At 41.9% G+C, this 23,436-nt stretch overlaps 1 protein-coding gene across 1 annotated transcript; it reads right to left on the reverse strand.

The window, feature by feature from the left end:
* Positions 1-233: 233 nt before the first annotated feature.
* On the reverse strand, positions 234-20,219 carry LOC143933601 (B-cell receptor CD22-like). Its single transcript, XM_077456549.1, has 11 exons — positions 19,794-20,219; positions 17,091-17,184; positions 14,116-14,255; positions 13,606-14,031; positions 9,639-9,932; positions 6,469-6,732; positions 6,138-6,383; positions 3,866-3,980; positions 2,934-2,982; positions 2,018-2,092; positions 234-446 (listed from the first exon to the last, which is right to left on the reverse strand). The coding sequence occupies exons 3-11, from the start codon at positions 14,156-14,158 to the stop codon at positions 366-368; spliced, it is 1,593 nt and encodes a 530-aa protein (XP_077312675.1). The 5' UTR covers positions 14,159-14,255; positions 17,091-17,184; positions 19,794-20,219; the 3' UTR covers positions 234-365.
* Between the last annotated feature and the right edge of the window lie 3,217 nt (positions 20,220-23,436).

Below are 23,436 nucleotides of genomic sequence, written 5' to 3' on the forward strand. Positions count from 1 at the left end.
GTTTACCTTTGGCTGGACAATAATTTTCCACTAAAGCTCAAACATAATCCACATAACGTATTCCACAGAAATCCCTGCAAGTGGATGTGGTGAAACGCTGGGGGTCACCAGCCACACTATCTGAGCGAGATACTAATCATTGCATTGGGATCAAAGAGCTTTTTATCCTTTTCTTTTGTGAGCGTTTTTAATTAAGAGTGTTTTATTCAATAAAGTATGTGAATGGAATCACGTTATATAATAAAATGTATTTATTAAAATAAATAAAAAAACAGAGTTTTCTCATAGCAAATAATAATTTTTCCCTTCTGCTATTTAAAGAATATGTTTCATTTTGCTAATAACTCATATAGGAGTTTATGTTGTTATTTTCTCTGAAGGTTTTCATAATGATTATCTGAAGGTAAGTCTCTTCTTCTAGCTGCAGGTTGAACAGGGAATGATGGCTGCAATAAAAAAAAAATGAGATACATTATTTTTTTTTTTTGATTAAAGCTGATGTCTTCTCTAAAAGGGCAACCAACAAATTAGATTAAATGACTCCCTAGTACTAAAACTGTAATGCCATATACACACGATCGCATTGTTTGCCAACAAAAACGTGGAATTTTGTCTGAAGGGCGTTGGCTCAAACCTGTCTTGCATACACACGGCCACACAAATGTTGGCCAACAATTACGAACGTAGTGGCGCACTACGTGTTTTTTCAGTTCTTTGGCGCCACCTTTTGGGCTCCTTCTGCTAATTTCGTGTTAATAGAAGTTTGGTGAGTGTTGATTCGCAATTTTCTTTTCGCGTTTTTCTTTTAGTGCTTTTCAGTTTGCGCCTTTCAGTTCATGCTTTTGAGTTAGTTTCTGAACGGCCGTTCGTCAACCAGACATGTTGCGGAATCGGAGGAGATAACGTGTTATTATTGGCCTTGGAGTCATTGCTTTGACATCTTTTTTTGGGTTGAATAATGATTTAATTTGGTAAATGTTCTACATTTTTGGATGCATAGAATGCACTTTTTGGTTATGTTCTATTGGCAGATAGCATGTCTAATTTTTTTTTTTTTAATGCACAATAAAAATAATTGTGTAGAATAATACTTGGCTATCTGTTTTACTTCAAATGACAGTTTGGGAGTAGGTACTTACATGTTAAAAAATACAATGTAAACTTAACGGGGAGATACCGATGTAAACAAGCATCTCCCAGTTCTGCCTAGTGACAGGACACTGATCATCTGCTCCCTGTCATCGGGAGCAGCGATAGCCCCTGATAGTCACTGATAACCCCTCCCCCAAACAGTTAGAAACACGCCCATAGGACATTTAGCCCCTCCCTAGCCTCCTAGTGGTTAACCCCTTCACTGCCAGTGACATCCCTTCACTGCCAGTGACATTTTTACAGTAATCAATGCAATTTTATAGCATTGATCGCTGTATTAATGCCAATGGTCCCAAAAATGTGTCAAAATTGTCCAATGCATCACCATAATGTCGCAGTCACGATAAAAACCGCAGATCATCGCAATTACTAATAAAAAAAAATTCATAAAAGTCCCCTATTTTGTAGACACTATAACTTTTGCGCAAACCAATCAATATACACTTCTTTTTTTTTTTTACTAAAAATATATAGAAGAATACATATCGGCCTAAAGGAAAATAAATTTTTTTTATATATTTTTGGGGGATATTTATTATAGCAAAAGGTAAAAAAAAATGTTTTTTTTTTTCGAAATTATTGCTCAATCTTTGTATATAGCTCAAAAAATAAAAACTGCAGGTGATCAAATACCACTAAAGAAAAGCTCTATTTGTGGGGAAAAAAAGACGTCAATTTTGTTTGGGTGCGACGTGACACGACCGCACAATTGTCAGTTAAAACGACGCAGTGCCGAATCGCAAGGTCAGGAAGGGGGTAAAACCTTCCGGGGGCTGAAACGATTAAACAAGGAGTCCGATTTGAGTTATTTGGTGCACCTGCGTTTTGTTTTGCATGAATTAACATGTATCGGTCATTTCATTACCTTTAGAGCATCATAACAATTTAAAACCTCTGTTTTCATAAGATCCGTATATGTGGCATCAGGCTGTTGAGAATTCTGGGGACAGAAAGAAAGAGAGAAAGAAAAAAAACATTCACTTAAGATTTAGGTGTCATAAACCAAAATTAGGAAAACAGGAAATTTTACTATGGCAACATCTATGGTGTTTCGCAAAAATCCAGTGATATTGAGGGGGTTTGTCTGTACAGAATCAGTATGGCAAGAGAATACCGATCATATAAGCACACCCTTGTTTGCAAACCTTCCCATTCAACCACTGGGCGACTAATGCCGCGTACACACGATCGAATTGTCTGGCGTACTTAGTCCGACATACAATCCGGCGGATAGTCTGGCGGACTTTCTACCGAACGGACTTGGCCACACACGGACACACAGAAAGTCCGTTGTTCGCTTGCGTGATGACGTACAGCACGTAGGATGGGACTAGAAAAAGGAAGTTCAATAGCCAGTAGCCAATAGCTTCCTTTTTCGTACTTGCTTCTGAGCATGCGTCATTCTTATTCCGCCGTACTAGCATACTGACAAACGTATTGTCCGCTGAAACCCAAGTCCGACGGGAAGATTGGAGTGCAAAAATACTTTCTTAGTCCGCCGGACTTCACGCTGGAAAAGTCCGCTGAAGCCCACACACGATCGAATTGTCCGCTGAAATGCGCTTCGGCGGACTAAGTACACCGGACAATCTGATCGTGTGTATGCGGCATTACACATGCAAACCCTTGAATCCACAGAGTATGAAATATTCATAAGCAACATTTCATATTTACTTAATAAAAAAACTGTATTTTTAAAAAATATATTTTTTAGCTCAGAGCATAGTAACTAAATAAATAAAATGTGCAAAAATAAGTTACAGTTTCCTTAAATAACTTACCTCTTGACTTGATGATGCCTGACGTTCTTTAGTTCTAATTTTTTTTTTCCTTAATAAAAAAAATAAAAAAAATATTCATAATAATTATAATCGTACGGTTTAGCAATAACATTAAATTTTTTATTACTTGTGTAAACTACAAAGTTATTTATAAAAAAGATATAGTATGATACTGGCCTTAAAACTTTCAATAGTCGGAAAACCTGTTTAAAACATTTTTATATTAATGTGTTTTATTCCTACAAGTGGTTTTATAAATCTCTATGTTGATTGAAATGCAAGAACACCCAAATTGGATTGTTTTTAACCATCTCCAAAACTCTTTAGCACAAAACTGATTTCTTATGTTCTATATCAGTGATGGCGAACCTTGGCACCCCAGATGTTTTGGAACGACATTTCCCATGATGCTCATGCACTCTACAGTGTAGGTGAGCATCATGGGAAATGTAGTTGGGGTGCCAAGGTTCGCCATTACTGCTCTATATGATATGAGGGGTTGGAATAGATATTTTTCCAGATACGCAGATTCTGGAATGTTGACCTTCTCCTGATGTGACCTACTAAGAAAAAAAAGTGATTGGGTAGTCATTGGTCTAGCTTCCGGCAGACTAGGCTTTTACTGTAGCTGTCCCTGCTACCAAGCAACTGAGAACAACCTTTGTTTCACGCTCTATGGACCACCAGAGTTGTAGCCTGGGCTGCAGGAGATTGTGGGAGACTACTTTTGTGGTCAGAACTCCGTATAACGCTTATTTTTGACATTATTTCCTGAAAATATGAGAATATGAGACTACTAGGGGCCAACACAGGCCATTTTGCTAGAGTTTTTCACACATGAGGTCCACTGGCCACAAAAGGTGTCTTATAACTAAAACTGGCTTGGACCAAAAAATGTCTGTGGCTTCCTTGGGTGACCTTGGTTGTCTTACCTTATAAAGAAGTAGACAATCACAATCAAAAAGACGACTCCAGCCAAAATCCCCAGAATCAGAAACAAATTAGAATAGTCTTTAATATCAGTTGAGTCTTTATCCGTGTTGCGATCTATGCAGAAGAAAGTTAGTAGGTACAATAAACACTCATGTACAAATATTATTTAAAAAGCAATATTACATACAAGAAAAGACAAGAAAGGCCAAAGAGCCCATTACAGGTTCAAGGTAAAGGCATCCATGGACATAAAATGATTGTCACACAGTTAATGCAGTTTTGGATTGGGTGAAGATTTGATATGTCTACAGACAGCAGGGAATACCCCCAACTAATCTTTTAGAAGGGAAGAATCTAAGATGTTTGATTTTCCTAGACAACGGAGTAATGCACGTTCATACATCAATGGCTTCAAATAATAATTGTCTGGCATTTAATTGTACCCATACATTTAGGCTCCATCTCACACCTTAGGCCAGCCTAAAACTGGTCCCCAGTCTCCCCCCCGCCAAGAAAAAAAAATTAAAATTCAGCAGCTACAAATACTGTAGCTGCTGACTTTTAATATAAGAACACTTACCTGTCCAAGAATTCAGTGCTGTCCTCACACGAGCCGGTATCCCACTGCGCATGTGCAAGCCACACTGCGGTTTAGGAATAGTCCCTCAGTCTTCTGAGATCTGTGATGTGTTCCAAAAAGCTGCGGAGGAAGGAGGAGGGCCAAACTTCCGCGATTCAGGAGGTGGGAGCCGTTAACTGTCAAAACCAGGTACCCGTCCTCTCCCCAAAGAGTGGCAAATGTTAAAGAGGAGGAGGGGGTGGGTGCAAATAGGTGGAACTTCCACATTTGGGGAAGACCAGCTCCAGGGCTTTTTGTTTTTAATAGTGGTGCCCCAACTTGATTTAAAATAAAAATGCATCTCTGACTGAAATACTCATCCACTGTGCTGTGCTATTCCCTACAATATGTCTACTCAATCACAAGGTGATTTCAGTCTGAAGTCCAGGATCATTCAACCCAGAAGACTGAGGGGCTACTGTGAGTGGAGGACATCATCGGCCTGCCCCCTGAAAATACATTATCATGGCATCCTGCACTCACCAAGTAACAATTCAGAGGGCAATGCGGGCATTGTCACGTCAGTGCCACTGTCTGTATCATCTAAAACCCCAAACTGTCGGAAAAGAGGCCAAAAGGAAGATCCTGTATATCAAGAGAGCAGCCTGAAGACATCTATAAATGTAATTATAATGAAAACAGAAAATCCTGTCACTGGTGCCAAGTCTTGCTGTGCAATGCCAACTAAACACGCAACATTTCCAGAATACGTCCCTTTTTAACTAATGACACCACCAAGCTTCTCATTCACTCCCTGGTTATCTCTCACCTTGACTGCAATTCCTTCCTCATTGGATTACCTTTACATAGACTACCCCCCTTCAGTCCATAATGAATGCTGCTGCAAGACTCATCCACCTTACCAACCATTCAGTGTCCTCCACCCCTCTCTGCCAATCCCTCCATTGGCTTCCACTCACCCAATGAATAAAATTCAAAGTACTAACAATAATTTACAAAGCCATCCATAACTCTGCCCCTACATCACTAACCTAGTGCCAAAATACCAACCAAGCCGCTCTCTTTGGTCCTCCCAAGACCTCCTGCTCTCTAGCTCCCTTGTCACCTCCTCCCATATCCGCCTCCAGGACTTCTTCAGAGCTTCTCCCATCCTTTGGAACTCCCCATCCCAATCTGTCTGACTGTCCCCTAATCTATCCATCTTTAGACGATCCCTGAAAACCCTTCTCTTTAAAGAAGCCTATCCTGCTTCTAACACTGTTTCACTTCATCCATCAGCTCATCTCCCCACAGCTATTACCTTTTGTATCAATTGACACTTCATTTTTAGATTGTAAGCTCTAAGAAGCGGGGCCCTCTGATACCAAATTGTAATGCAACTGTAATGTCTGCCTTTATTTTGTTAAGCGCTGCGCAAACTGTTGGCGCCATATAAAACCTGTATAATAATAATAATAATGGCTGTAGGTGAGTATTTATTCTACTTTGCTTAGTAACCCTGTCCGTGGCTAGTGGGCTAGGGCAATAAGCCTAGGGTAGACGGATGCTTTTTATTTCAGGACAGAATTACTAGTATGAGCCCTGAAAGAAAACATACATTTTTATGCACTTAGGGACAAAAATATCTTCCTGGAAAAACGAAATGAGTTTTCTTAGAAGTATATACAAGAAAATAGAATTGTATATCTGACCTGCAAAATCCATCTCTGCGGAGGTGGAGCTTCCAACTAAGTTGTGAGCAATACAAGAGTATGAGCCAGATCTGTCTTCATTGCTGTCTAATACCAGGGTCTGATTAGTTTTATTAATTAGGACATTTCCATCCTTCATCCAGGTGTAATGGGTCACAGTGGGCCTGCAACTCACAAAAGTGCACTTTAGCTCAGTGGCTCCCTCTCGTGGGTGAAGCGCAACGACTTGAACTCCAGTAGCAGCATCTATAACATACATAAAATCTGTTGTAAAATAATATATTACAAACTAAAGGTTTGTCTCTATAACTTCTGAGTAAGATATACATACATTGCATAGGAATCTCTGTTGGTGGTGATTCTCCTCTCCCAACAGTATTTATTGCAGTACAAGAATAGGGTTCCATGTCTTTGGTGACATTTCGTACTACGATTCTCTTATTTTCAAGTCTTAATTTAACGTTGCTATTAGTGTGGTACCATTCATATCTGTATGGAGGAGGGTTAGATCTGCAGAAGCATATTAAAACCACATCACTACCCTCTAAAAACTCCTTGTATTTGGGTAAGCTGATCATCACGTCTTTTGGTGCATCTGGTAAAGAAAAGAACATTTTTTGCTGAAAAGAACAATTCCACTTGAAACCATTATTTCTGTTTTCTTTCTTGTTGATGACATGCTGACCTCCCATATCTCTCAGGCCCCTAAAGTGACTCTGTCATGGGGGAAGTATGCAGGTAACCATTGTAGGTCTCCTTGTGAAAATGCTAGGCTTGCTGTGTCTCACTTAAGGCTGATCATTACCCATAACAACTTAAAAAAATAATGTTCTTTAGCAAGGAACAGGCATTCCACATTAATAAACATGCTACTGTAGCGGCGGCTCCTGAAAAGCACGCGCTATGCGTTTTTCAACGTTAAACTATGCCTAAACTGCAGTTTGGTTTGGGTTTATTTGTCTAAATTGGACCTCTGCATCAGTCTGACTGGATTGTGAGATGTTCAGCCTGGCCACAGGAGGCACTGTCTCTTGTGGCAGGCGTGGAACTATGGTCTGGTTAGGTGCTTAAGTTACTCTCTTCTTTCAGAGCCAGGTCAGTGGGAGTGGCCCTCTCACTGTGCCCTCTGGGAGAGGGTATTTAAGATGCAGACATCACGTGGTTTGGGGTTCCGGTTTAGCATGATGTGCTGACTTCATGGTCCTGGTCCTCCTGACCAGCCGCCAGGAAGGCTATGGCCGTGGGTGCGGATCCACCCGACTTTAATGCCTCGGGGCTGGCTAGCCCGAGGCAAGGAAACTAAAGGAGGATTCTGAGGTGGTTAGGTGCCGTCTCTGGTTCGGGAGAGACCCAGAGTACTTCAAGCATGCCAGGGTAGGACTCTGTAGAAGAACACCACATATGAGGTTGGTTTTCTTAACAGAAGCCTGGAAGGGCTGAAGTATCCAAGAGAATCCGGTCTTGTGGATATCACCATGCAGGCTGAAAGATCCATGAATCCTACAAGCGTTTCAAGTTTAGTTTCCCTACATGTTCTACAACAACGTCTGTGGCAGAGACATTATTTTGTACGTTCTACAACAACGTCTGTGGCAGAGACTTGTTTCTGAGTAAGCACCTTGTTGGCTGCTAGGCCTTGTGAGAGAGGCACTGTCCAACCTGAGCGACCATCCAGCTGCGAATGGCTATTCTCTGGATGAAGTCAAAGTAAGCAAGTTCTTCAAAGTTTTTTTGACTTTGACACTAAGGCCTCATACACACGGATGTTTTTACAGCAGCTTTTTTTTAGCTTTTTTTGCTGCTTAAGAAGGCAACTCCATGTTATTCAATGGGCTCATACACACCATGGCGTTTTTGAGCTGTAACAGGCATGGCCGTTTTTAAGCTCCAAAAAAAACCAAGGACCAGCACCTTCAGAGGCTCCAGCATTAGAGCAGTTTTGACGCTAACGCGCAAAAACGCGCATTAACGCTATACCGACTTTTTTTGCGTTTTTGAGCTGTAAAATTTTTTATAATGTGATGGGATATTTTTGGGAAAAAAAACACGCCTTAGCGTTAACACTTACAATCGCTGTTAAACGCGCATTGACACCAGAGCAAAACGCTAATAAAATTGCATTTTTAACGCAGATTTTTTTCCCGATGTTGTAACTAGCTTAACAGGCCAATTTTTATAACGTCCGTGTGTGTGAGGCCTAAGAGTACCTGAACTTCCTTCCCAACCCTCTGATCCCAAGTTGAAAGTTCAATTGACTGAGTTTTGCAAATACAGTAAAATCCATTCAAGTGGATCTGTTGTCAGTTTCAAGTTGCTGGGCTATTTACCACGGGACATCCCCTAGACGTGCCATGAGGAGAACAGAAGCCCGACGTACAATGACGGCGATTTGTGCAGGGGAGCCATCTTGCTGCAGTACAACTGCGGAGGGTGGTCCGTAACTAGTTAAGCAGTGCCTAAAAATGGAGAGCAACTGTACAGAGCAGGGTGAGACAGTGTATTACTGGATTTTAAACAGTATAGGCAGCACTTATTTCTAATGTAGCTATACCTGCAAAAGGGGCCAGCCTGATGTGTTCGAGCAGGTCTTACTTTTCTGGCTAAAGTTCCACAAGTATGTTTAAATCACAGACCCGGAACAAGCATGCTTTTAATATGTTTCAGAAAAGTGTCAGACCTCGTTATTTTTTACTTGTACCAAATTGCAGTATCTCACAAAAGTGAGTACACCCTTCACCTTTTTGTAAATATTTTATTCTATCTTTTCATGTGACAAAACTGAAGAAATGACACTTGTCTACAATGTAAAGTAGTGAGTGTACAGCTTGTATAACAGTGTAAATTTGCTGTCCCTTCAAAATAACTCAACACACAGCCATTAATGTCTAAACCGCTAACAACAAAAGTGAGTACACCCCTAAGTGAAAATGTCCAAATTGGGCCCAAAGTGTCAATAATTTGTGTGGCCACCATTATTTTCCAGCACTGCCTTAACCCTCTTGGGCATGGAGTCCACCAGAGCTTCACAGGTTGCCACTGGAGTCCTCTTCCCCTCCTCCATGATGACATCACAGAGCTGGTGGATGTTAGAGACCTTGCACTCCTCCACCTTCCATTTGAGGATGCCCCACAGATGCTCAATATCGAGTACGCGGGACCCGCAATCCCGGTCACAGAGCTCCCAGCGGGGGCACGCATGCCCACAAGCTCTTAAAGGGCAATATATATACAGGTACGTTAATCTGCCTGTACGTGCCCTTCTGCCCCAGTATATCTGCGTGAGGCATTCGGGAAGTGGTTAAACAATAGTGATTGATTCACCCTCAGTGAAGGTTTGGAGAAAGTCATTTTCACTTTTTATTAGTGAATATGCCTCTAGCTAAGCTTTGAAAATCAGCTGTTTCTGTTTTTCTTGCTAAACGTGTGGGGCTCAAGAGTGTGGGGTTCATTAACTGGAAAATGTCTTCTTAAAGCCAAGTTTTAATTGACTATAATACATACATTTGATGTTCAAGGTTGTTGCATTGTGTGATGTTTCTCCATTATGATAAGTTGCTGTGCACTGTATTTGTGTTCTGTCATCCTTGTGTGAAGGAATGTATATCTTCATTAATATTTCTTTCCATTTTCCTCCAGATAGGTCTTCAGATGTTCGTCTGATGGTTTGGCCAGGTTTGTTCCACTTTAGAGAAGGTGGATTGGAGCCACATGTGTGTTCTACAGAGCATGAAACAATTTCACGACGTCCTTCAACCATTTCTGCACTTCTAGTAAGTTCCAGTATGCTTGGAGTATCTGTAAAACAATACAGTTAAGTTCCTAAAGTGATGGCATTGCTAAAGAGTATGACAGACTTATGCCGTGTACACATGACCGGTTTTCCCGTCGGAATAAACTCTTAAGTTTTTTCTGTCGGAGTTCCGCTGAAACTGTCTTGCCTACACACGATCACACCAAAGTCCGATCGCCAAGAACGCGGTGACGTACAGCACGTATGGCAGGACTAGAAAAAGTAAGTTCAATAGCCAGTAGCCAATAGCTTCCGTCTCGTACTTGCATCAGAACATGCTTTGTTTTTGTTCTGTCGGAACAGCATACAGACGAGCGGTTCTCCGGATAGGAATTGGCTCCGTCGGAAATATTTAAAACATGTTCTATTTCTAGGTCCGTCAGAATTTTCGGAAAAAAAAAGTCAGATGAGGCCCACACACGATCGGAATATACGATGAAAAGATTCTGTCTGAGTTTTCTGGTTGGACATCCGGCTCGTGTGTACGCGGCCTAACTTTCCGTTCAAATTATCCAAAGTATAGAAAGTAACTTACAAAAATACCGGAACCTCCTTCCTGACTTAATTACTAGTCGGGAAGATGTCACTGCAGACCACCAATAATAAGTGGCCAAGGCATTCCCTACCCCAAAGCCATATATATATAAAAGGGGCATGTATACACATAGGGGCGGGGCCGCTTATGATTGCCGATCTGCAATAACAGTTTTCTGCCCGGATTGTATCGTGACGAGTATCCAAACACACCTGAACTCATTCTATCTGGCTTTACTGCTCCGCCAAGTCTTCATTGGTCTTCCATAATATATTTTTAAAACTTTTGCTCACATTAGGTTTAATTTACAAATATTCAGTAATAGTTTTTTATCATTTGAGCTGCGGTCCATCCCTTAGGGGCACCTGGGCACAGCCCCCTCTCTCCACACCACCCCCTATATGCAATGGATAGATTCATGCCTAGCATCTCATATCTCACGAAAATACACTGTTAAATGTTTTATGCAGTATTAAGTAATAATAAAAATATTTAACAACAACGTTAACAATATTAACATAAAGCATGTTTCATTGAATGAAGGAATGAATGAAATACTTGTATAGCACACAATGCGAACTGAATCGCCTCTAGGATCTGACTGTGATAAATTAAATAAGGATAACATATGATTGGCTACTATAAGCACTATATACATCATTACTGCCTTGTTAAGTAAATATTTTATCTTAAATATAGCATTAAAAAAATTATAACCAATGAATGACACTTTCACTGATTTAGGATTCAGAGAGACTTACAGTGGAGCACAGCACTGGTCAGGGGAGCGGGAGCTGTCCAAGTTAAAGTTTCCTATTAACAAGCTGGTGATTGGTTGCGGCTCCCGCCCAACCCCTTTCCAGTCCTTGCTCCCACCCCACCCCCACCTCATCTAATTCTTTGCTGACTTCCACTGTATGCCAAGCCCTGCTAAGAAAATGACAGGGGGCAAAGGCTGGAAGGAGAGTTGGCTCCCATTAAGTCAACCCCCCATGCGGCTCCACACTTGCCCTCACCTTATTTTGAGGGCTGATATACAGTGTATATACAGTATCTCACAAAAATGAGTGCACCCCTCATATTTTTGTAAAAATTTAATTATATTTTTTTATGCGACAACTCTGAAGAAATGACACTTGTCTACAATGTAAAGTAGTGAGTGTACAGCTTGTATAACAGTGTAAATGTTCTGTCCGCTCAAAATAACTCAACACACAGCCATTAATGTCTAAACTGCTGGCAACAAAAGTGAGTACACCCCTAAGTGAAAATGTCCAAATTTTCCTCCAAGTAAAAATGTCCAAATTTTGCAGAAATTGTCAATATTTTGTGTGGCCACCATTATTTTCCAGCACTGCCTTAACCCTCTTAGGCATGGAGTTCACCAGAGCTTCACAGGTTGCCACTGGAGTCCGCTTCCACTCCTCCATGATGACATCACAGAGCTGATGGATGTTGGAGACATTGCGCTCCTCCACCTTCTTGTTTGATGATGCCCCACAGAAGCTCAATAGGCTTTAGGTCTGGAGACATGCTTGGTCAGTTCATCACCTTTACCCTCAACTTCTTTCGCAAGGGAGTGGTCATCTTGGAGGTGTGTTTGGGGTCGTTATCATGTTGGAATACTGCCCTGTGGTCCAGTCTCCGAAGGGAGTGGATCATGCTCTGCTTCAGTATGTCACAGTACATAAAAAATAATGATTGAGGGTGCAAGTACAACATATGCTAAATCCAATATTAAAGTGCATAAGTGTCAACAATTCAAACTAAAAGCAAAAAATATATGTTTGGATTTAGTTTTAGTTTGGATTGTTGACACTTATGCACTTTAATATTGGATTTGGCATATGTTCTACTTGCACCCTCAATCATTATTTTTCATGTCTTATTACTAATTTTTGGTGTGGCATTAGAACATTTTAAAGTTATTTTATTTGCACCGGTTCTCATTTTCCTTTATGTCACATGTACATGTTGGCATTCATGGTTCCCTCAATGAACTGTAGCTCCCCAGCGCCGACAGCACTCTGGTAGCCCCAGACCATGACACTCCCACCACCATGCTTGACTGTAGGCAAGACACACTTGTCTTTGTACTCCTCACCTGGTTGCCCCCACACACGCTTGACACCATCTGAACCAAATAAGTTTATCTTGGTCTCATCAGACCACAGGACATGGTTCCAGTAATCCATGTTCTTAGTCTGCTTGTCTTTAGTAACCTTTTGCCGGCTTTCTTGTGCATTATCTTTAGAAGAGGCTTCCTTCTGGGACGACAGCCATGCAGACTAATTTGATGCAGTGTGCGGCGTATGGTCTGAGCGCTGACAAGTTGACCGTCCACCCCTTCAACCTCTGCAGCAATGCTGGCAGCACTTATATGTCTATTTCCCAAAGACAACCTCTGGATATGATGCTGAGCACGTGCACTCAACTTCTTTGGTCGACCATGGCGAGGCCTGTTCTGAGTGGAATCTCTCCAGCTAAACGGCTGTATGGTCTTGGCCACCATGCTGCAGCTCAGTTTCCGGGTCTTGGCAATCTTCTTATAGCCTAGGCCATCTTTATGTAGAGCAACAATAATTTTTTTCAGATCCTCAGAGAGTTCTTTACCATGAGGTGCCATGTTGAACTTGAAGTGACCAGTATGAGAGAGTGAGAGTGATAACACCAAATTGAATACACCTGCTCCCCATTTACACCTGAGACCTTGTAACACTAATGAGTTACATGACACTGGGAAGGAAAAATGGCTAATTGGGTCCAATTTGGACATTTTCACTTAGGAGTGTACTCACTTTTGTTGCCAGTGGTTTAGACATTAATGGCTGTGTGTTGAGTTACTTTGAGCGGACAGCAAATTTACACTGTTATACAAGCTGTACACTCACTACTTTACATTGTAGCAAAGTGTAATTTCTTCAGTGTTATCACATGAAAAGATATAATAAAATATTTTCAAAAATGTGAAGGGTGTACTCACTTTTGTGAGATACTGTACAGATAGATAGCTAGCCTTTGGCCACAAGTGAGATACCTATCTACAGCCCCTTCCCCTGATCACTGCAGGACCATAGACCGTGGTTTGTGTGGCCTTTCCATAAACCCGAGCCTGCTCATTACCACCATAAAGAAGTTTTTACCTGTGACATGAAGCTGTAGAGTCATTCTTCCTTGTTTTGACCAGGCACTTGTCTCCAGATCTTCTGCTATTCCTGGGTAGAATTTTCCACCATCATCTCTTCTCACGGGGTCTATCTTCAATGAACAGCTATTCCTCCCAGGTACTAGCGAGGTTCTGTCTGTGTAATCCATTAATGTTGAAGAATTTCCTTGACTGTTAAAAATTTGAGAATGTCTTCTTCGGTTTAAAAAAGTGGGTTTCAGAGAATTCTCACGATATAAAAACCAAACAGTACTGGATGTCCCAGAATTCTCACGATATAAAAACCAAACAGTACCGGATGTCCCAGAATTCTCACGAGGGTGGAATGTACAGGGAATCTCCACACAGGATCCAATCAATCCAACAACTTCTGTAGGAAACTCCCATCTCTGACACACAAGTCCTGCCCGACGTGAAAATATATATTACATTTTATTTTTATAGTGCATATTTTTTAAAGTATTCTAAAAACATGAATCTAGTTTACCTTTAAAAATTGTAAGTAGCAGAATCTTCTTTGTGATACCCATTCTGTGCTGGTCAGTGGCAACTTTCAATCATCGGTGCAACGGTAAAAATTGTATATACGGTACACTTTAATTTGAAACTGAAATAAACCAAAAGGATCTGCAAAGAAAGGCTATGTTATTTCATTTACTTAGAGTTTGTTTTTTAATGTGTTAATCAGAGTTTTAATACAGATGAATATCCAAGGTACAATAAAGTCAATGAGGCTTTATGGTACTGTGTTTGCATGGTGTTAAAAAATAGGACTGGCGATTGACCTTTAGATATGAATGTTGTCTCATAGGAATAGGTCACACATTCTTTCTCCCCAGAGAGCCCCTCCTTACATCAGAGTTCCCAGAGAGCCCCTATTTAAACCAGGGTCCCCAGAGAGCCCCCCTTGCATCAGGGTCCCCAGAGCCCCCCCTTGCATTAGGGTCCCCAGAGAGCCCCCCTTGCATCAGGGTCCCCAGAGAGCCCCCCCTTGCATCAGGGTCCCCAGAGAGCCCCCCCTTGCATCAGGGTCCCCAGAGAGCCCCCCCCTTGCATCAGGGTCCCCAGAGAGCCCCCCCTTGCATCAGGGTCCCCAGAGAGCCCCCCCTTGCATCAGGGTCCCCAGAGAGCCCCCCTTGCACCAGGGTCCCCAGAGAGCCCCCCTTGCACCAGGGTCCCCAGAGAGCCCCCCCTTGCACCAGGGTCCCCAGAGAGCCCCCCCTTACATCAGGGTCCCCAGAGAGCCTCCCCCTTACATCAAGGTCCCCAGAGAGCCCCTCCTTACATCACAGTCCCCAGAGAGCACTTTCCTTACATCAGGGTCCCCAGAGAGCCCCTTCCTTTCATCAGGGTCCCTAGAGAGCGCCTCTTACGTCCGGGTCCCCAGAGAGCCTCCCCACTTACATCAGGGTCCCCAGAGAGCTGCTCCTTACATCAGGGTCACCAGAGAGAGGGCGGGCAGTGAGAGATGATGTAATCTCTCTGCTGTCCATGGCTGCACATTGAAAGCGGTACAGCAGTGATGCAGGGCAGGAGGTGAGAGATGTCATCTCTCTGCTCTCTCGCCCGCCCAGCTCTCCCGTGCTGCCTGTCCACTCTTCAGTGCTGCCCTCTGCACTCACGGCCTGGCTGAAGAGGGGCCACGGCCATCTCTGAAAGACTCTGGGCTATGGGCCCCAGATTTGGGGCTATAGCCCCAAATGCCACTCCCTAGCGACGCCACTGGCACTGAATATTTTGTGTCACACATTTTCTCCTACACCTGATAGCACTGAATATTTTGAAACAGATGAGTTAGTGGAAGGACTGGTGGGGGATTGCGTATCAAGGGGCTGGGAGGCATAGATACATATACTTTGCTCTGAATGGAAACTAATATTTAAAAGTTGATGTCAAGGCAAAAAAATATAAAAAAAAAATATTCAGAACATTTCTCCTCATTTTTCGTGCTTTAGCCCTGTAGGTGTTACCAAAAGCTGAACTCCAGGGAAAAAAGTTTTAACTATGCAGTGGTTCCCCTCTCCCAACTGCAAGGGTAACTGCTCATTTTCACTTGGGGAAGATGGGGAAGGTGATATATTTACTTTATTGCATGCTCCCTCTGAAGACAATGGTCTTCTCCACTGCTCAGCACTATGGAACAGGTGCTGAGCCTCGGTGATCTCCTGTACAATGCAGGACTGCTGGTCCTGCATTGTTAGGGATGACGTCAGATAGCTGTGACCAGAAGCTTCCCGAGATCAGGCACACAAAATATGAAGAACCTAAGGGTGCAAGATATAAGGTGTCAAGTCACCTTGAGGCGAGGTGACAGATGCACACCGTAGGATCAGGAGTGCACCGCAAGGTTGTGGACCCTACGGCTGACTGCTGCAGACGGGGGACAGATCCCACTGGGGTTAGAGCGTAAGATTTCCTGGGGTGTGGAGTCTAAGAGCCAGCAGGTGTTCACCAGCGCCTCTGGTGGTGAGGATGGACTTGGCTGCAACTGGCTCCAGGTCGCGACCCTCAGGGTCCCCCAGCTCACACCCACAGTAGGCAACAGGACTATAAGGATGGTGAGGGACAAAGCCAAGGTCGGGGCCAAAAGCAGACAAGAATAGTCGGGGACATGCCAAAAGGTCAGGATCACAGGCAAACAGGCATAGTCAAAACACGCCAAAGTCGGCAACGGAAAACAGTAGAAGAGCACACGGCAGGAAACAGGACACCAACACACAAAGGAATACACAATGGTTGATCAGCACTGATGGCCTGCAGTGCACAGGTTAATATAGGGCTCCCTGATAGGGCCTGGGGTGGAGCCATGCTTAGAGGAGAGGTTATAAAAACCACCAGGTGGAAGTGGCTGGCCTCTTAGCCTGAAGACATGAGGGGAGGTAAGCAAACACAGGAAGATCACTGCATAACCATGACATAAGGTCAGTATATTACCCTAATAATCATCCCTGAGGCATAATGAGCAGTTGCTCTTGCAGTGGGGAGGGGAACCACTATATATCTTTTTTCCCTACTACAATCTTTTTTTTTTTCCTTGAGTTCTGCAGAGCAGAAAAATCAACCGAAGAACCAAGCGCTAGACCCCCTAATATTACCCATGTATATGGGAGAGGGAAGACACCTGATGGTCCCAACTACTGAAAGAACCACTTGGAGTAGTGGGCACAACAAGCCTCATAACGAGCATCTTGCTGTTCACTTATTGTGGAACCTTAATGAATGCAGCTACATGTAAAGGTCCTGTGCACTGTCAATTTGTTATGTTTGTCTAGAGGAGAAAAATCACAACTCCTGCCCTGTCAGTAAGGGCTGCATGACATAGCACGACTACATGGACATAAATACAAACCTATTGGCATATGAACTATGACTATATGACTATGCATGTATGCATGTAGTTGTTTCCTTGAAGTCCAATCTTATTAAATACATTTTGGAAAACACTCAATCTCCTGCACTTACTGGTGGTCCCAGATGCAATCCTAGACTCTCATCCTGGTTTTTCCGGATATAACACACCTTGCTGCCCTCCAAAGACTGGGGAAGTCTAATTTTACTGCAAACATAGAACAAAACAGAGGGGGCATTATCCTCAGTATACTTCTTTAATAAAATAAACAGAGGTAGGTAATATACTCACAAACGAATGCTTGTATCACAGCTTTTCATAAAAAACATCAGTTATATCGGACGTAAACCCATTAAATTAATAGTTTCAAAAAACAATTACATTCCCGGCATGCCAGAAATGTAACTGTCACATTGGTTGTGCTCTCAACCAAACTGTTAAACCATCCAATACCTGGTGTCCTAACTGATCACATGTGCAACAACATGGCAGTTGAAGATTAAACAGAGGTCAAGATGGCAGCTTCCTTGGCTGAAAATGATAGGAGGGCTTACTTCCACTTTAACCCCTCTAGCGGTAATCCCGAGTCTGGCTCGGGGTAGGAATATACTGATAGGAGCGGTAACCCCGAGCCAGACTCGGGATGGCTTCGCTCGATGCAGGGGAGGACACAGGGATCGTTACTCACCTTGTCCCCTGGATCCAGCGATGTCCGCCGCGCTGTGCGATCGAGCTGTCCTCCGCTCGATTCACAGTGCCGAATGCCGCCCAGCTCCGTTCCCTGCGACGTTACGGCGCACGGGAGCGGAGAACGGCGGCAAATTCAAAAAAGTTAAAACACACAAAACACACACAGCACTGTAATCTTACAGATTACAGTGCTGTATTAAAAAATACACACCCCCTTTGTCCCTAGTGGTTTGTGCAATGCCCTGCATACACTTTTATATTATAAATACTGTTTTTTACTGCCTGGAATTTGGAGATTGTCCATAGCAACCAAAAAGTGTCAATTTTTCAGTGTTTTAGGATTTTATTACATTATTGAATAAATTTTATTATTCTTTATTATATTATAAACTTTATCATACCCGGGATGTCTGCTAGACTCTGGTTTGAACAGATTTAAGAGCGTTATTCCTAAGAATTAAATTCGTTTTTGGATTTCGTTTAGTTTTCTACCGAATTCGAAAAATCGCCCACATTCGAAATGATTTCAACATGATTCGATATTATTTCAACCGCATTCGAAATGATTTCAACGTGATTCGATATTATTTCAACCGCATTCGAAATGATTTCAACGTGATTCGAAATTATTTCAACCGCATTCGAAATGATTTCAACGTGATTCGATATTATTTCAACCACATTCGAAATGATTTCAACATGATTCGAAATTATTTCAACCGCATTCGAAAATATTTTGTGACCCGAATTTAGGGCCATGTATCTCGGGGTCACGTGGTGCTACAAACTCCAAATTTGGATATGTTGTAGTGCTAGTACTATTGTGTTTGCATTCGGGGTTTCTAGCTATAAGTGACCCCGAGATATGTGGCCCCAAATTCGGGTCGCAAAATGTCATTCTCTGCTGCAGAAAAGTGCTTGACATTTTGTGACCCGAATTTGGGGCCACGTATCTCGGGATCACTTGGTGCTAGAAACTCTAAATTTGGTATGCAAACACAATAGTACTAGCACTACAACATATCCAAATTCGGGTCACAAAATATTTTCGAATGCGGTTGAAATAATGTCGAATCATGTTGAAATCATTTCGATTGCAGTTGAAATAATGTCGAATCATGTTGAAATAATTTCGAATGCGGTTGAAATAATTTCAAATCATGTTGAAATAATTTAGTACTTCGGCTCAAATACAATACAACACCCTTCTAACTCAGTTCTCAGGAATGTACTTTGCCAGTAATCCATCCTCAGGCAAAAAATGAATTAGCTGATTGGACTATAATATTTACTTTGAGCTGACCTTTTGTTTCATTAGATCTTTAAAGAATTACCGAATCATTTTATTCGTTATATTTCTTTCGTATTCGTTGTAATTCGTTATTTTTTTTATTCGGACATTCATCCGAATGTCCGAAAGATGAAAAATTCGGCCGAATATCGATTAGTTAAGAAACGAATTGCACAAGCCTAACATCAATGCCAAGTCATTATTAGAAGTATGCATTCCTCATATACTATAATAATAATAAATTAACCATACCGCCCAACTTTTTAAGATGGGAAGGAGGGACACCTATTACCAAAATTATGTAGGCATAGGACACACCATGCCAGCCTTAAAGGAGAATTATACAACAAAAAAATCTCTTAAAGTGTTTTTTTTTTTACCACTACTATTACTTTATACTGGTTTTTGACATTTACAAATGCAGAAATGTAGAAATTGGAAGAAAAGTTTATTACTGGGAATTTTTTTTTTTTAAATAGTGTATAAATAGTGAATTTTACAGTATATGCAACTATATAGATCAGATCAAAATGAGGGGCAAATGAGGAGGAAAGAGGGACTTGGTTCTAAATCAGGGACAGTCCCTCAAAATCAGGGACAGTTGGGAGCTATGGATAAACTACGGATAAACCATTTCTGGTCTTTGTATAGCTGTGATTCATCTTGAAAATGCTAATCATCACCAGCTTCTACAAAACAACAACATAAATAACAAGGAGCATTGAAAACAAGAGAAAAGGTAAAATGGAAAACCAGGCAATAAAGTAATACCATTATTATTGTATACCATTGTTATTCTACAATTGTTATCAGCTTATCATTATATATCACTTACTTGCTCAGCTTGTCAACTCTTCTGGATATTCGATCTCAGAAAAGAGATCTACCGACTACAAATGATTACAGTTCAAATGTACTGAGCACACAATTTGCAGAAGTTATAGCTTTCTGGGATTTACTGAAGTGAGCACATTTCCTGTTTAATAGAAAGAGAGAAGAGAAATAAACTGATTTACAGCAATTTGAAAACCTCAGGGCTGTTGACAACAATGTACGCATTTCACTTTAACCACTTCAGCTCCGGAAGGTTTTACAACCTTAACCTCCCTGGCGGTATGAATATTTCAGATTTTAGGTGCTGAAAGCGGTACAATTAATTTGAATTAAAATTATGGTGTTTTATATTGTAGTCCTGTAATTCTTAGGAATTACTCATTTAAATCTGTCCAAACCAGAGTCTAGCAGACATCCTGGGTATGATAAAGTTTGAAAAATGAAATCATAAATTATAATATAATAAATAACTATAAATAATTATGCCAAATAATAATATAACAATAATAAAAATTATTCAATAATGTAATCAAACCAAAAACACAGAAAGAAAAACTTTTCAGTATTTGATGACGGATCTCCCCACAAATCGATGTCGCTCAATTCTGAGAGTGATTCTAATTTATTATCGCTGTTTTCTAGCTGGTCTAAAATAATTTTTGATGTACAGGGACAGTTTTGGTTGCTATGGACAATCTCCAGTTTCCAGGCATAAAGAACAGTTTTTATAATATAAATCTGCATGCAGGACACTGGGCAGACCACTAGGGACAAAGGGGATGTGAAATTATTACATACAGCAATGTAATCTGTAAGATTACATTATACTGTATGTAATGTGTGTGTTTCACTTTTTGAATTTGGCGCTGTTCTCCGTCCCCGTGCGTCGCAACGCTCGCAGGGAATGGAGACCGGCTCCGTGATACATCAAGCGGAGGACGAGCCGCTCACAGTGCGGGGGGGACATCGCTAGATCCAGGGGAGAAGTTAAGTAAACCTCTCCCTGCATTCACCGCTTTTGGTACAAAACCTCCACCCTGAGCCAGACTTGAGAATACCACCAGGGGGGTTAATGACCACCCAAAAAAACATTGATGTTCTTTTTTTCCTACAAATAGAGCTTTCTTTTGGTGGTATTTGATCACCTCTGCAGTTATTATTTTTTGCGCTATAAACAAAAAAAGGCCAACAATTTTGAAAAAAAAAAAAAAAACAATGTTTTTTACTTTCTGCTATAAAACAAAAAAAATGTTTTATTCATCAGTTTAGGCCAACTTTTTTTTTTTTCCATTGTTGAGGTACAATTGTCGGTCAGTGGAATATGATGTGACATTGACACCATTATATGTATAACTATGGTAGATATTCAGCCTATTTGTTTTAATGTTAATATAATAATAATAGATTTTTAGTACATATATGTTTTTGTTTTGGTGCTTTAAAAGTCCCACTATATGAGGCATATCTAAAAAGTTTGGTGAATGGTATCAAAAAACAAACAAAACAGAAGATAAAAACAAATGACCTTTATTGGCCTTAAAGCGGGAGTCCGCCGGGACTCCGTGTTTTTTTTTTTTTTTTTTTTAAAGTCAGCAGCTACAAATACTGCAGCTGCTGACTTTTAAAATAGTGACACTTACCTGTCCAGCGCGCCCGCGATGTCGGCACCCGAAGCCGATCTCTAGATCGACACTCGAGTGCTGCCGCCGCCATCTTGGGTATGGGAATCAGGAAATGGAGCCTTTCGGCTTCATTTCCCGGTTCCCAACTGCGCATGCGCGAGCCGCGCTGCGCAATGAGGACGGTCCCCGCTGCCTCTGGGATCTGTGTGTTTCCCAGCAGGCAGCGGGGCACTTGCGGAAGGGGCGGGGCACTTGCGGAAAGGGGTGTAATGTACGCCCCTTTCCGCAGAGAGCTAGCCCGGAAGTGGGTGCAGTTACCTGGATTATCCAGGTAACTGCACCCCCCTCCCCCCTGAAAGGTGCCAATTGTGGCGCCGGAGGGGGGGAGGAATCCGATGAGCGGAAGGTCCATTTTAGGGTGGACCTCCGCTTTAAAAATAATCACCATCCATCACAATACACTTTTGGCAATGTTCATAAAGCTTCTGTAAACTGTCAGCAAAGGCCTCTTTAGGAATAAATCACAGAACCGCTGTCAACCATTTGGGAGCCACCAAGAAGGCTCAACATTGTCTTGACCTTGGACTTTGGCAGGCAACTCCTTTTAAGGTCATGGGGATAACGGTGAACGCCATTCCATTGATTACCACTTGGATTCCGTATAGAACTGGTAGCAACAGGTCTTGTTCACTGTGACGATGGTTCCCAGAAAGGATGAATCATGGTCACATATGGTAATGAAATCTCACGAGGTTGTCATCCGTTTTTCTTTCTGTTCATCTGTCATTTTGTGCAGCACAAACTGGGTACAGATCTTCCGCTTACCCAAATCTTTACGGATGATGATGCTCACCGTGTCCTTGCTAATGCCCAATTCCTCCACCATCAATTGTAGAGTCAGTCACCAATCTCGTGCCAGCATTTGTCACATCTGCTCGATCATGTCTGGGGTTCTGCTTTTCTTGGCCAACCCGACTGTCGCTCATCCTGATTAGTTTCTTTCCTGTTACTAAAGCGTTTGAACCAGTCGAAAAACACATTTTCTGCTTACTGCTTCCATCCCATACACTTACACATTTCATAGTCCTCCGTCACATTTTTCCACAATTTGTAGCAGAACTTGATGTTCACTCATTGCTCCTTTACACTGTGACCCTACCTCTCACATATTCGACTGCCCGCAGCATGTTTGCCCTGACAGTCACGTGTACTCCACGCTAGGTGGCATGCCTCTGGATAGTCATGTGTATGCGCACGCCCCTGGCCCATGTTGTCCTTGAGATATCGGGCCATTCACCAAACTTTTTTGGCACAGCTCATAGAATGTTTCTTTGGATATAAATGGAATAAATGTTACTCAAGTATTTTATTATAGTTCTGGATAAAGCAGTGAGGGGTTAGAACCCTTTTTTTTGGGGGGGGGTTGCTGTCTGTGACCCTCCAGGGAGATTCACCCTCTCTATTTGTCATGGTGGCCATTGCCTTTTGTGCAGAACATTATGGAATATTATTTTAAGCTGTCATAGGAAGAGACAGGGGGAAAATCTTCCACTGGGAATGCCTATTCTGGTGACAACTGTCTAAGGCAGTGATTCTCAACCAGGGTTCCGTAGAACCCTAGGGTTCCTCTAGAGGTCGCTAGGGGTTCCTTCAGCATTGGGCAATTTTTGCCTCTCAGATAAGTTCCCACTCACACCATTGATCTTTTTAGCTACCTGTAAGGGGGTAATTCTTCCCAATGACCACAATTGTAAGGACCATTCATCCCACTGACCATTACACTAATGTATCATGAGTTGTAGATTTCAAATTTTTAGCAGGGGGTTCCCTGAGACCAGAGAACTGTGTTGAAAAGGTTGAGAAAGGCTGGTCTAAGGGACCATTTCCCCTTGCTTTGGAGAGATCTAACTTCCTGCTATGTCTCTGTAACAGGAGCAAAAAGCCACATTTCCCCAATGAGACTGATTGCCCTATCCTATTCAAGATTAAGAAATATGTTGGCTTTACAGATTTATTCATATT

Source organism: Lithobates pipiens, unplaced genomic scaffold, assembly GCF_037356315.1.
Source record: "Lithobates pipiens isolate NorthernLeopardFrog02 unplaced genomic scaffold, aLitPip1_a1.2 Scaffold_27, whole genome shotgun sequence".
NCBI lineage: Eukaryota > Metazoa > Chordata > Amphibia > Anura > Ranidae > Lithobates > Lithobates pipiens.

Excerpts from the sequence above, each read along its gene's own strand:
- LOC143933601 (XM_077456549.1), bottom strand. The coding sequence starts at position 14,158 with ATGGGTATCACAAAGAAGATTCTGCTACTTACAATTTTTAAAG. Across the intron at positions 14,032-14,115 it reads GCTACTTACAATTTTTAAAG|GACTTGTGTGTCAGAGATGG; the intron begins GTAAACTAGATT and ends CACGTCGGGCAG. Across the intron at positions 6,384-6,468 it reads AACAGAGATTCCTATGCAAT|ATGCTGCTACTGGAGTTCAA; the intron begins GTATGTATATCT and ends TGTATGTTATAG.